The sequence below is a fragment of the Macrobrachium nipponense genome, chromosome 15 (genome assembly GCF_015104395.2).
Source record: "Macrobrachium nipponense isolate FS-2020 chromosome 15, ASM1510439v2, whole genome shotgun sequence".
NCBI lineage: Eukaryota > Metazoa > Arthropoda > Malacostraca > Decapoda > Palaemonidae > Macrobrachium > Macrobrachium nipponense.
In genome coordinates this window covers 25,734,457-25,749,299 of record NC_087208.1, presented here as the reverse complement: position 1 = coordinate 25,749,299, position 14,843 = coordinate 25,734,457, and the positions used below count along the sequence as shown (strand labels likewise).

General features: G+C 37.1%; 1 protein-coding gene across 10 annotated transcripts in view; it reads left to right on the top strand.

Annotated features, from left to right (window-relative positions):
* The window catches only part of LOC135227047 (serine/threonine-protein kinase 3-like), a 164,693-nt gene that overhangs the window by 134,167 nt on the left and 15,683 nt on the right, over positions 1–14,843 (top strand). For 6 of the 10 annotated variants that reach the window (XM_064266851.1, XM_064266848.1, XM_064266845.1 and 3 more), the window contains 4 exons: positions 770–877; positions 1,009–1,236; positions 2,502–2,531; positions 14,306–14,437. In XM_064266851.1, coding sequence (XP_064122921.1) covers positions 770–877; positions 1,009–1,236; positions 2,502–2,531; positions 14,306–14,437 — 498 coding nt within the window. The remainder of the gene's footprint in view (positions 1–769; positions 878–1,008; positions 1,237–2,501; positions 2,532–14,305; positions 14,438–14,843) is intronic. The other 4 variants (XM_064266852.1, XM_064266846.1, XM_064266850.1 and 1 more) reach the window with 3 other exon arrangements.

Below are 14,843 nucleotides of genomic sequence, written 5' to 3'. Positions count from 1 at the left end.
TCATCCTCCTGCAAGCACCATGGCACCAAGGACTCCATGAGCTGAAATGGACTTGGTGCAGGGGAGTTGTAAGACAGATTGTTTTATCCTAAGGGCTTGCCACTATGTGTGACTCCTCTTCCTTCCTTTTAATAAGGTTAAGAATTGGGCCTGGTGTAAGTGTTGTGTATGGTCATTGATGTTAATGATAGTTACCTCTCATTGTATCTCAACATAGCGTAGTTGCCAAAGACTGGATTCCCCTGCACTTTTTCCTTTATTCACAGTTCATCATTAGAATGTTTATTTATAATGTCAGAGGACACTATCAGCCCTGGTATCCTAATACCAGACATGTAGTTGGTTCAGGGTCTTTTTTCCTCTTTATTCATTGTTATTATGATGGCAAATGACATCCCTGGGTGGTTATGTTCCATGTAAGGTCATGTTCTATGCCAGGGGTAAGTCTCCTGTATAAAAACTGATAGTTTGTATTTTATAGTGATAATTAACAAGTTATTAAGTTTTTTGCATTCTTCATAGTTATAAAAATCCAGTCTTGTCATAATCCTACCCCAAACCAAACCATCCTTGTCTCTTCTCAGAAAGTACCCCTTTATTCATATTAAATTCTCTCTCTCTCTCTCTCTCTCTCTCTCTTCTCTCTCTCTCTCTCGCTCTCAATCTCTCTCACTCTATCTCTTCATCTCTCTTCTCTCTCTCTCTCTCTCTCTCTCTCTCTCTCTCTCTCTCTCATTTGACTAATATGAGGTTTTTGTTTAAATTTCAGGCAAGAAGTAAAAGTTCAAAGGATAATTCTCCATTAGAGAACATAGCCCCACAGCAATATGTAGGAACAGGAAGACCAATTTTACATCCAACCTCTCAGTCAATACAGGTATGTTTTATGTCCCTTTTCAGGTCTTGAAAGATATGTGAGTGTGATTTAAATAATTCATGGAATGAAATTACTCCAGTTATCAGAAATTAAAGATATGCTGCTATTTGATGATTGTACTTGTTTTTCAGTTAACTACGGAGGATAATTTATTGAATCAGCAGGCACAGTTGCAGCAACAGCAAACTCACACTAATGTTCCACAGCAACAAAGACAAATTCATATGGAACAGCAACAAGTACAACAAAGCACTCAAGACTTTGGAGAGCAACAAAACAACACAATGATATATTCCCCAACAGCACTAATACATTCACAGCCAAAGCCCATGTCTGCTGAAGAGCATCGTAAATTTGAGGTAAGAAATCAGAAAAGTTTTCCTTAATTTTCATATAATTTTGGTCATGCTAAAGATTGTCAATAGAAGTCCCCTGAACAGGTGTTCACAATGTCCCGTTCACATGCATATTGGCAAAAAGTTATCATCATCTTGTATTCATGTTTGTTACAGACAATTGTAGTGTAATAGATTCCATAAGTTTGTCCCCTAAAAAGTTTAAGTTGTATTAAATAGTGTTTTTGCCTGTGTCCACTTGTAAAAGAAACAAGGTTTTCCCACTAGAAACACATAGGAATTTTTATTTACCATGTAGTACCTTATACAGTCCACTGTAGACTTTACAAAAGATTCTTTGTAGTGTCCCTTTGAGCCCTCCCACATTACTTTTATTGTTATCTGCCTTTTAATTTTCTTCCTTTCCCTGTGGTTGCTTCTCACATTTCATAATTTCTTTTACTTGGCCATGTTTCAGCTTGTAGCTTAAGAACAAATCCTTAGTGCAAATCTTTTTGAAAGTGTTTGTGTATTTCAGTTGTTTTTTAAAGTCCTTAATGAGTATTATTATTTCAATAATAATAATCTTTATCAGAAAGAGATTGAAAGATTTCCTGCCTTGAAAGATTTCCTGCCTTAATGTTTTGATGCTCTAACGATTTTTTTGTGAATGTATATTTTGAATTAATTTATCTAACTTAACCATATAAAGCAAAATATCTCCAACATGCAGATAGACACACCATGTTTGCTTATTTAGACAAGTTTTTTTGAATTTAGAATAAATTCCACAGAACATGCCCCCGTAGGGGCACATTTTTTAGTAAACCTTGTCATGTGAGAATATCAGTGCATCATAAACTCATCTTCTTAGGAGGTTATTGCAAGGCCAAAGTGTCAGAAAATAAAGATACTTCATGTATAACCAAGGGATGTTGAATGGGTTGGCAATGATGAGTGCCATTGAGATTTGGTGGCCATGCAGTTATTTAACAATTTTTTTTTGTCTCAATGCCTCACTGGTTTTCTCTCTTTAGAATTTATAGCCAAACCTTGCAATTATCGGAGACTATTTATCCTTTTCTTGAAAATTAAAGAAAAAATATTGCAGTCTGACTTGCCTGTAGGTAATGAATTTTATGAAAATTAAATTGTCATTGATTGGATATAGATGGAGATATTCTTGATGCACTGAAGTACAGTAATTGCACCTGTAGTTTTATATGTAAGGGGGATGGATGGTTGTCATGTGGCATCATAAAGTAATTGACTGCTTCTTGTTCATGCAGCAGTCAGAGGGCACAGAAGTAGAAGAACAAGTAAGTACAGTCTGAATTTTTTTGGGAGGTCTTCATATGAAATTGAAGTTTATGAATGATGTAAAATTATATAAATAGAATATGATGACAAAAGATGCTAAGTTAAGAATAGTAGTAAAAAGTTATGTTGAGTAGGTGTGAGGGCACAAAGGAAAAGAATAAAATGAATCAAATCAATAGAGCATTGAAGCCTGCCATGGGGTCAAGCTGTCGAAACATATTTTTAATGAGTTAAAGTTAGGGTCGGGTAGTAAGTTAAGTCGCATGTGGAGTTTACGAATAGTTTGACTTGAAGGTAGGTCAAATGCCGTGAAGAAAAAAAAGGAATATATTGTGAGGTTTTACTTTTAAGGTTGTATGTTTGTGGAAAACATATTCATATATTATAAGCTGGTTAATTCTTGTCCCTCAGATTTTGCTGATTTTGTTTTTGGCAAATACAGTAGATGGTTTAGTAAGACATTTTGGTTCCTGATATTTTTATAAAAGTCATTACTGGTTTTCACTTTTGAAGTTTGTGGTTAGTCACAAAAAACAACTCATTTTTCTCATGCAGTTATTGTTAGAATAATACCCTTGTTCCCCATTGTTGCTGATTTCCTAAATGTGAAGGTAACTTTCTTTTGTATTAAGCATTGGAAACTGAGAACTAATATGGGTAAGAATCTGAACAGCCCAAAAACTTTGAGCAAAAGCTGAAATGTCAATAAAAAAATGATTAAAAGAAAATTACCTGTCAGAGACATCATAAATTAAGGAGAATGCTGAAAACACCATTTTGATGTTGATAATCACATGAACATGGATAAATGGAAAATCTGATGAGTAGTTTTAAATAAAAATTCACTATTCCCTCAGTTTAGTAGTACCAGTTTCTCGTTGGTGGGCCACTCCTGGGAGGGCACTTGGTGATTATTATTATTATTGTTATTATTGAAATACATATGAATAAACCATTTAGTTGTATAAAGGAAATAAATTCTCCAGTCAGTCTAACCAACTGTGTGTAATAAAACTCAATACAATCATATCTTCCGGTTGAATGTAAGTGAATGTAAGGAAGGCTTGGAAAATTAGAAAATAGAGGGCGAGATAAGTGTTCAAAACATTTAAACAAAAGAATGATCTTGGATATCTATTCATTTTTATACTTATCAATAATGCTCTCATGTTTTGGTGAAGTTACATATGAAAAATGGCAATAAATCATATATCAAGTCTTGTGATCTTTTGTGATAAACTGAAATCTTATCATCAGTGTTGGTCTCAAGAACAGTCTAAATTTATGTAAGTAGTTTTGTATTAGGTTCCTGAAATTGAGTGCTTGTTGTTTACATACATCAATTTGCTTCACTGCTGACCCATTACTTATAATTATCCCAATTATGTGATCATCTGAATTCCTGAAACTTCATAATTGAAGAGAACACAGTAGTTAGTGACTGGGTTTGTACCCATGGATTCTTGAGTCCCCAGGAGGTAACTACTCTCCTCTTTGTATGTCAGTCATGTTTTTCATCTCTGCTGAAATCCCAGAATTTTATGATTGTTATCCAAGATTGTATAATGAATTAATGTAAAGTATTAAGTTCACTTACTTTATTTCATTGTATGCTAACATGATAAAAATTGAGCGAGTTCATAGTTTTTTTGGGAAAAGAACACTGTTGCCATTTAGAGGTTTCTTTTGCCATTGGAGGATAATAAGAGCATTGTTGTCGTTACTTTTTCTTGCATATATGGAGGATTATGCTGCCTTTGCTTCAGCCTGAACTAGGTTTTCATTTTCCATTATGTGAATTGATATTTATTTTAGTTGTTGTTTTGTTGCATCTCTCCTCTTTCAGGGAAGAAGTTTCTTTATTCATCCAACAATAAGCCAGAATTTTGATAGAATGATTTTATTACTTTTTCACAGAGTATTACCTAATCTTTTTTATGTGTTGTATGTGCCTTGCACTCCATTTCTGTTTTTAATTTGATTTATATTTTAAAGTTTTCTTTTATTAGTCAGTAGGAAATAAAGATTTTTATATATGTAACTTACCCAGTAATTGCTTAGCCTAAGGGTTTTTACTCAACATCAGTTTGAATTTTGAAATTAGCGGTAGCAATTCTTTTGTTTTTAAGTAGGTGATAGGGTCCTGCACACTTTCGGAGTAAGAGAGATGAACAACTCGGCCAACCACTCAATTTGTTTCTGCAGCTTGTTAGTCCACAGCTGGTGTTAACTAAGCTGCTGGTTTTTTGGAATTTGGTTTTCTTTGCCTTGGTGAAGGTTTTTGGTAGCCTTTCGGCATTATTGTTGACCATTCATCTTTTTTGTGACAAATAATTACAGATTTGACCGTTTAGCTAGGTTAGATGACTGAAGCGACTTATGACACACACACCCTTCTATGAGTTGCAGAGACCCAGTTTGTAATATTTTGAACTGTAACAAGTGTAAGGATTGGACAGAACAGAAGTGGAAGACCTTAGCCTCCCATTTAGCAAAATTAGAAAGGGATCGTAAGAGGAAGGCAGCTGTTATGCCCTGATAAGCAATATGGAATTTGCTTAGACCCTTCGTTGGTTCTGTTGCAGTGCCTGCTGCAGATCCACTCTTATCACCCATATCTCCAGGTGAAGAGGATTTGAATCAAGTTAAGGCTTCTACACCGTATAATTCTGTATGTGTTTTTTTTTTTTTTTTTTTTTTTTTTTTTTTTTTTTTTTTTTTATTGGATAATTTTCTGGATTTTTTCTTGCCTGCGTCTCCTCCTCCAGCATCATAATTTATGATGAGTAACCAGCCATCAGATTCCTTCAAGCTTCTGAAGATGGTGCTCTCATTGTCGTCGAAGAAGGCTCTGCGAGAAATGGAAAACTGGCTTCCAGAAAAGAGAGGGCAGTGTAAGGTCTGCTTTAGTATCCCACCTTCTCATCTGGCTTGCAGACGTTACTGGCCATACGTGACAGGAGAAGTTCCTTCCCTGGGTGTGGCTGCCTCCTTCCAGGGAGACTTCTCAGGTCTTGTTGATGCTGGTTGTAGATATGCTGTCTCTTCCGTGAAGGTCTTCTTCTTGTCCTTGGAAATGGACCACCTGCTTATAAGCCTGTTAGTCCTTTGAAGTACTAAGCTTCTTTGATTGGTGTATTGAAGCACTGGCTAAAAAAGTTCAAGACCCAGTTAGTCTGAAAGATTGTGTTTCAGACATCTTTAATTTTCTCTTGTGCCGATAAGACCGTAAGAGGGGGATCGCAAGAGCTGGCCGGGCTGTGTGCAATGGGATTGCTTAAAAAAAGAGAAATGTGAGTCCCTTTCACTTCCAAGGGTGTGACAGTCTCTCAGAAGTCAGTTCTTCTGATTTCTCCCTTGAACAAACAACATTTATTCCCACAGGAGACTGTATGTGAGAGAAATCCACACTTGTTGACCCAATCTACCAGTGTCATAAAGATTGGCCCTCTGCCATAAGAAATCCACACGGAATTTATTGACCCAATCTACCAAGCATAATAAAGATTGGCCCTCTGCCTCCACAAAATCATGGTCTTCTTTTGGTCGTCTCTTCAACCACCTCCATTTCGTGGCTCCTGGCAAAGATCACAGCTCTGTACTAGGGGCATAGTTAGATTCACCTCAAGAGCTACCAAGAAGACATCCTCAAAGTCAGCTTCTCACAAGTGAGAGTCATGTACTTCCATGCTCCAGTAGGGGCCAGGCTTCATTCCTTTTGGCAGAAATGGAGCAAAAGAGGAGCAGAACAATAGGTAGTGAATGTGCAGAAGAATGGTTATTTGATCCCCGTCAAGAAGAAGCCTCCCTTGTCCAGCATTTCTGTTGTCTTGACAGCGTACTCTGTTGGCTTGGAAGGATATTCATCCCTTACAAAGGAAGTTGCTTCTCTCATCAGCAAGGAAGCCATAGAGATGGTCAAGAACATCGGACTAAAGGGCTTCTGTAACTGTCTCTTCGTAGTGCTACATCTAGTGGGACTCAAGATCTCGCTCTTCCTGGACGACTGGCTACTTTGCTCCCCAACAAAGGAAACTTGCATGGGGGACTTACAGAAAAATTCACGGCTAACTCAGGAATAACGTTTGTTACTGAACCTACAAAAGTCACAACTGAATCCCATTCAGAATATTCTTTATTTGGGGATTCATATCAATTCTCAAGACTTTTCTATTTCTCCATCCCCCAAAAGGTTGGAGAATTGTCTGCAAAAGATCGACTAGTTTCTTTACCTTTGCTCTTGTTCTGCCACACAGTGGATGAGCCTCCTAGGCACTTTAGCCTCATTGGAACAATTTGTGAGACTAGGAAGACTTTTTATGAGACCACTGCAATTTCACTTGAAGGCCTGCTGGGATCGGAAAGAACACCAACACCTTCATGTCTTTCCAATAACCCCAGAGTTAAGGGAGGACTTGTGTTGGAGACCAGAAGGAAGATTGACAAAAAGGAAGTCACTACTTCCACCAAACCCAGACCTAGACTTCTTTTCCAATGCATCACAGCTAGGTTGGGAAGCCATTCTAACAAATCAGGAAGTGTCAAGAAGGTGGTCGACGGAAGAGAAGGAACTCCAAATCAACCTGTAGGAGTTGAAGGCAGTATTGCTCGGACTTCAACACTTTGCAATGCAAGTAAACAAAATGACAGTAAGAGTGTATGCAGTCAACACCACTGCACCCGCGTACATAAGTTTCAAGGAGGGACGCACTCATTTTTCCTCTGCGAGGTAGCAAGGAAAACTGCAGTGTTTGGCGGACCAGAATCAGATGGTATTGATCACTCCCTTCATTCAAGGAAAAAGAAGTATTTTAGCAGACAAACTCAGTTGTTGGATGCAGATCCTCCTGACGGAGTGGACCTTGGACAGCCTGGTCTGCAACGAGCCTTGGAAACAATGGGGAAGACCAACCATAGAGTTATTTTTGACATCGAGGAACCATCGTCTGCCTCTGTACTGCTCCCCCTTTCCTGATCCGTCAACATGGGCGACAGATGCAATGATTCAAAATTGGTTGAATCTGGACATCTGCGCATTTCCCCCATTCGTGATGATAAGGGAGGTTCTGAGGAAATTCCATTCTCATCAGATCATAAGAATGCCCCATTGCTCCCTTCTGGCTGCAAGTGCCTCAGTGGCGTGATTGGTATGGTCTTGGCCTGCCACCTTGGTTCAGAAGTCACGTAAAGCCGTTGGTCCCGTTGCTGAATAACCACTGGTTCCATGCAACGTAAAAATACCATACACACAAACCTTCTGGCTGCAGAAGGAGTGGTTCTCTGACATTCTAGATCTATTGACAGACTTTCCAAGACTCCTACCAACCATTCCAAGTCTGCTCAGACAGCCCCACTTCAGGAGGTTCCACCAAAGCCTATCTACTCTGGGCTTAACAGGCTTTCAACTGTCAACAAGCTCGCCAATATACCAGAGACTGCCTGTAATCAAGACCTTTCTGATCTTATCAAGTCTTTTAACATTAACAAATCAAAAAAGGAAACCTCTTTTGCTTGGACTTGGATGAAATGGTTGGCTGAACCATTCTTCGAACCACTTTGTTCTACCTTGCTCAAGGGCCTAACGAGGAAGGCTATTTTGTTAATAGCTCTGGTGACTGCTAAAAGAATAAGCAAACTTCATGCTTTTGATAAAAGTGTAAGATTTCCTAGAGGAAATGCGGTATGTTTTCTGTCGCTGGACTTTTTAGCAAAAAACAAGAATCCTTCACAACCTTGGCCTTGTTCCTTCACTATTAAAAATTTAACTGATTTGGTCGGTCCGTAGGAGGAAGAGAGGGTGTTGTGTCCAGTGAGAGCCCTCAGATACTATTTAAAAAAATAGATAAAATGAGAGTAGATTTTAATAATTAGTGGTGTTCAGTAAAAAATCCTTCTAGGGCCATGTCTAAGAATGTGATATCCTTTTTCTTAAGGGATCTCATTTTAGAGCTCATTCCCAGTTAGCATAAGAGGATTTGTCAGCCCTGAAGGTGAAATTGCATGATGTCAGGGCAGTTGCGACCTCTGTAGCGTTCAGACATAATTGTTCCCTCTCCTCGATACTTCAAAAAACATGCTAGAAGTGTAAATCTGTGTTTGTCATACATTATTTGTGAGATGCAGAGACGTTTATGAAAAGTGTAGCCCCTTAGGACCTGTGTTTATAGCTGGTGAAGTGTTCAGTGAGGAAGTGTAGGAAGTGCTCCTTCCTTTAGCCTCTCTCACTTTGAAATGAGGATGTTGAGCCATAGGGGAGTCTGGGGGGGTTACAGGTGTACCTGGATTACCCACCCGTTGTTCTGGTTTATTAAATTGTGGTACTAAGCCCTGGGCAGGGGCAATTATGTATGCTTTGTTGGCCTTTGTTATTGACCTTTACTGCAAAGTTATTTTTTAACACTTTGTCAGCCTTTGGAGCACTCCTTTGCTGCAGAGTCCCTTGTCACCAGAGGAGTCCCACAGGTTTACCGCCGTGCCATTGTATTTTGAGATAGCACCGACCAGAGGCAATATCTACCTGCTGCAGCTCTCTCAACGGGTGAGGCAACAACGAGCATTACTTCAATGCTAGCCATTTTTATATTCTTTGTTATTTTTTATATATTTTAAGTCATTATGTTGTCCATGCTTCCCACCTTTTTCAATGTGGAATCAACTAAGTAATTACTGGGTAAGTTACGTATATAAAAATGACATTTTTATGATAAAATAAAATTTTCTATATGTATATACTTACCTAGTAATTATGGATGGAGTCCGCCCTCCTCCCTGCATATGAACTTTTAGTGTAAACAAATTGAGTGGCTGGGCCCTGTCACCTACTTGGAAACGAACGAATCGCTACCACTAATTTCAAAACTCAACTGTCGTCAAGTAAAAATTCTTAGTTAACCCTTAAACGCCTAAGCGGTATTTCATAAATAGTCTCCCGTATGCGGGCGGCATTCGGGAGTGAGCGCCGAAGCGGGAAAAAAGTTTTTTTTTTTTTTTTTAAATCACAGCATGCTTAGTTTTCAAGATTTAAGAGTTTATTTTTGGCTCCTTTTTTTGTCATTGCCTGAAGTTTAGTATGTAACCATCAGAAATGAAAAAAATATCACTATCATTTATGTATAAATATTGGAACATATGACAGCGCAAAAATGTTGTATATATAATTGCATACAAATCGTGCTGCGAGCAAAAGGGTTAAAGCTAATGAGTTAATTTTTGTTGTTGTATTGTACACTAAATTGCGATCATTTTGGTATATAACAAATTGTAAAACAATCAAAGCAACACAGAGAAAATATTATCACAATATGATGCATGAATTCGTAACACACGGGCGTAAAAAAACTTGTTTTAAAAAATTCACCATAAATAAAAATATTGTGCTAGAGACTTCCCGTCTGTTGCAAAATGAAGGTAATTGATTGAGTATTACTAGACTGTAAGTGTTGTAGCTTACAATTGCAGTTTTCAACCATTTCAGTAGAGTTAAAATTGACCTAGGGTCAAATTTTTTCTATTTATCGGGATTTATATGAAAATATTTCAAAACTGATAAAAGCTACAACCATGGGTTGTTTTTTGTTGTATTCTACATGAAATTGTGCACATTTTCATATATAAAACTTTATGTAACGCTTAATGTAAAACGGTGCATTTCTGATTTTTTCAGCAGTTACCGCACGGACTTAAGGAAAAAGTTTTTTTCAAAAATTCACTGTAAATTGAAATATTGTGCTAGAGACTTCCAGTTTGCTGCAAAATAAAGTTAAATGATTGAATGTTACTAGAGTGTAAGAGTTTTAGCTTACAATTGCGTTTTTTGACCATTTCGGTGGAGTCAAAGTTGACAGAAGGTTGAAATTTTGGTGTTATCGTTATTTATATGAAAATATTTCAAAACCAATAAAAGCTACATCCATGTGTTGTGTTTTGTTGTAATCTACATGAAATTGCACACATTTTCATATATAAAACCATGTAACAGCTAATATAAAACTATGCAAAAATTACGACAATCGGACGAAAGACTTTCCGATTTTTTTGGCAGAGTTACTGAGCGGATGTAAGGAAAATTTTTTTTTTTAATTCACCATAAATCAAAATATTGTGCTAGAGGCTTCCAATTTGTTGCAAAGTGAAGGTAAATGGTTGAATATTACTAGAATGTAAGAGTTTTAGCTTACAATTGCGTTTTTCGACCTTTTCAGTCGAGTCAAAGTTGACCGAAGGTTGAAATTTTGGCACTTATTGTTATTTATATGAAAATATTTCAAAACTGATAAAAGCTACAACCATGGGTTGTTTTTTGTTGTATTTTACATGAAATTTGGCACATTTTCATATATAAAACTCTATGTAACGGCTAATATAAAATGGCGCAAAACTTACGTCAAAGTGACGAAATAATTTCTGAGATGTGTCACTGATGCTTTTTAGTGCAAGAAGAAAGAAATTCGCGCATGCGCGCCTGGGTAATGCTTGTAAACAAAACAACAGCTTGATCTGTGAACTCCCAGCATCCCTCAAGGCGCGATTCAAAATTTTTCGTCAAGTAGGCCTATAACTATTTTTCCTCGAATATTTAAGAACCTTTTTTGCGTCAACATATCATACATCAATTAAGCTCCCAACAGACAATTTTTGTTGTGTCTTAAGCAATATCAGTGAAACTTTGCATGCAAACATGCATACTCTCAGAAGGTTTTATGTGCTGGCTTTTCCTTCGAGTCTGCTTCTCCATATGATCTTCCTGTTACCACTAGGAGAGATTTTCTGTTCTTATTGTTTTGTGCACCTTCCTTCCTGCACTGAAACTTTAGTCTTGATTGGTAGCCTCCTTTGATGCCTCACAGCTTGAGCCCACCTTCACCTGATTACACTAACAATAACCTTATGCGTATATTGTACGAGAGAATTTTTATGACATTAATTTGAAGGGCAATCATAGCACTAATAGTCTCTGAAAATTAGAAAGTTCATGGGTAGGATTTTTAAATCTTAATGAGCCACTGATATACTGCTCATATGGCTGTGAAAACAGATGGCATTTTGTAACAGAATCAATATTGTATTAGGCGATTTGGCAGCATATCTTATACCTGATGGAGATTTGGAATCATCGGTTGTGTGGATCCTTACCCTTGTATGTTCTACAGTGTGTTGCTTATGATTTGAGTAATATATTTGCTTTAAAACTTCACTGCAGAAAAGATACAAACCCCAGTTACCCAGGATTAACCACTGCTCCCTTCACTATTTCATCCCTTAAAGTCTATCCCAAAAATGAAGAGTATTATCAATTTTCCTCCAAACTGTTACGTTTTACAGAAATGTCCAAGAACCAAGTGACAAAAAATTGCAGTTTCCATTGTTATGGACAAATAATATGTATTTACATGGAGGGTCTAGGTTTCGAAAATTTATCACCATCCTTTCATTACTCATTAAGGCATCCAGAATGTACACTTCTTAAGTTAAGCCCCTTTGTGACCTACATGATGGGTGTGTAATGACTTGTACCACTTTAGACACTTGGTTTGTACCCTCTGGTGTAAGGCACTCCCAAATAGTACATATATTAAAAACCTGATAATTTTATCTCAAGTATCTGATAATTTTACCTCAAGTATCAGTGTTGTTTCTGTATGTATATGTTATACACCCTCAGAGAGGGTGCAATATGTAAACTTACCTTTTTGAGGTTCTCTGTTAGCAATGGCCCTAACCTTAGGCTCTCTCTCTCTCTCTCCATCCTCTCTCTCTCTTCTGTCATCTTCCTCTCCTCTACTCCTCTCTCCTCTCTCTCCTTCTCCTTCTCACCTCCCTCCCCCTCCTCACTCTCTCTCGTCTTCTCTCTCTCTCTCTCTCTCTCTCTCTCTCTACCAACGAATCGACCTCTATGCAACTCACTTATCAGAATTGCCTCAGGTCGTTAAATCAGACTCACTAATTACAAAAAAATACAGACTTTATTTATTCAAGAAGAAAAGGACAAACTAAATAAATCTAATTATCAAAGAACAAAATGATTTAACTGAATAAGTCAAAGTCTGGAACTTTAGTTTCTAAACACAACCTAAGGAAAACTCCAAATAATGTACCATTATAAAAGAGTATTATAATTTAAACAGAAAACCCAAATAACCCTGGGGATTGGACCAAAGTTGTCCATCCGTTTGTCCACAAAAACTAAACATCAGTCATAAGATAGGTAATCAAAGTCAGAAGTCTCTCCCATAACACCATTACCAGTACCAGATCTGTATAAGAGAGAAAAGAAAAAATAAGAAGACATCCCACATAAATAAATTGTAAAAAACCAAAATTATATAAACCAAAAAGTCATATGAAAGAGGACATCTCTGAAATACATGTTTAAGATACAAAAAGACAAAGTAACACATGGGCATAAATGTGTATGCTTACCCATTTCAGCACTAATATCACACAACAAACTAATACACGGTCGTTCTAAAACAATGCTGCTTCTAGAGCCCAGTTATTTTACTCTTCCATTATGAAGGGGAACAGCCTGAACAACATAGGTACGAACTTTCTCACAAGACTCTCCCCTTAAGATTATGTCACTACTATGTAACAACTTGATTGCACTGGAACAGATTCATGACGTCATATACAGCTCATAGTCTCACCCATGAAATCTACCCAAAACTAGATTCAGAAGTAGTATACCTACTTCTGCCCATGCACGACACGAACATAAGCGCGACCTGTCTTTGCCCTTAGTCAAGGCTGAGATAGCAATCTTCAACAACACGCCACCCAAAACTGATGTGTCTACATTTCAAGACCCCACTTGTTTCCGTGGGAGTCAAAATGATGACAATTACAAAAGAAAAATTTTCAAGGTGACCCTAAGCATTAGATCTCATTACGAAGACATTTCTCTTCCATCCAACACACTCCTGAATTGACATTTTTTCATCTCCTCACAAAGCAGCAAAATCAAAATATGCATATGCTAAGTTAATGAATTATATTCATAATGGCGTTCATATTCTATTTTCAATACTCATTTCATATACGTATACAACTTCCTTTTACTAGTACATTGTTTGTAGGATTACTTGATCTCTTTTTTGATTAACTAGGAATGAAGTGTCTGGGATTTCATTGACCGCAACATTGGGTTAGTTATAAGTAAAGAATTTGTCTGGAAAAATAAAAAAGGTAAAATTTATCTTTGTTCATGAAATCTCTTCATTGGGATGACAGTCAGAATATCTTGATTAGGTTAGTGGCAGCCCCATTTATTTATTACTGCGTTTGGAAGCCGAAAGCCAGTTGGTCTACAGTTTCCATGCAGAGCAGTGAATTTCAGCACATACAATACTTCATGTTTTTAGAGAAAAATAATCCTATGCTAATGTATATCAAGTCAAAGCAGTTTGTTGAAGATAGTTTGATATAGTGTATAGCTATTGTAATAAACCATAATTTGAGATTGTGCCTGTACAATAGCTAATCTGAAGAAGTTATGAATATAAAATAAAGAGGGCTTTGAGATATTAAAGATATATTGTAATATCAAGTCTTTAAGAGCTATGTACATTACTTAATTACCTTTATTAATTGGGTATTTTTTCACGCCCTTGCGATAACTTTATGACGTGCCCGAGAAACTTTCTTAAGAAATAATTGCAACAATTACTCCTGCATGGTATCACTAATGTGCCTAATTAAATCTAAGAATGTAGGGATGTTTCATGTTTATACCATGGAATGAATTACATATTCCTTTCCTTTGCCTTTATTGTAGAGTAACCTTCAAAGACAGCTTGTACAAATGAACAATCCAGCAAACCACCATAGACCTTTGCCTTCAAGAGGAGTTGCTGCAGAAAATCAACCTAAGTTCCAGAGATCATTTATAGATGGAGATTTTGACTTTGTAAGTATGATACTCTTTGGTGGTTTGTATTCATTGATTTATTTTGATGCTTATGGTCATTGATGGAGAAGAACTTGTTCTACTCGGGCACCCAAGTTGTATCCATACCACGGGAAGTATTGCTCGAGGGATCCGTGCATTTGAATGTACATCTCATACAGGAGGGTATCGTTTGTTAGCCTATTATTTTAAATATAGGGGGTTGATGTATGAAGCAATTCCCCTCCTCTCTCTTACAAGGGGAGAGAGGCAATGGCAACAAACAAGGTTGGTGGTTAACATAGTTTTGTTGTCTCCGACAATTATGGGTTCTTTATATTCCTACGAGACACAATGTAACAGGAGTTCACATTGTCTCTTAAACCCACATTTCTGGCTGCTGAGTAACATTTTATGTAACAGAGCA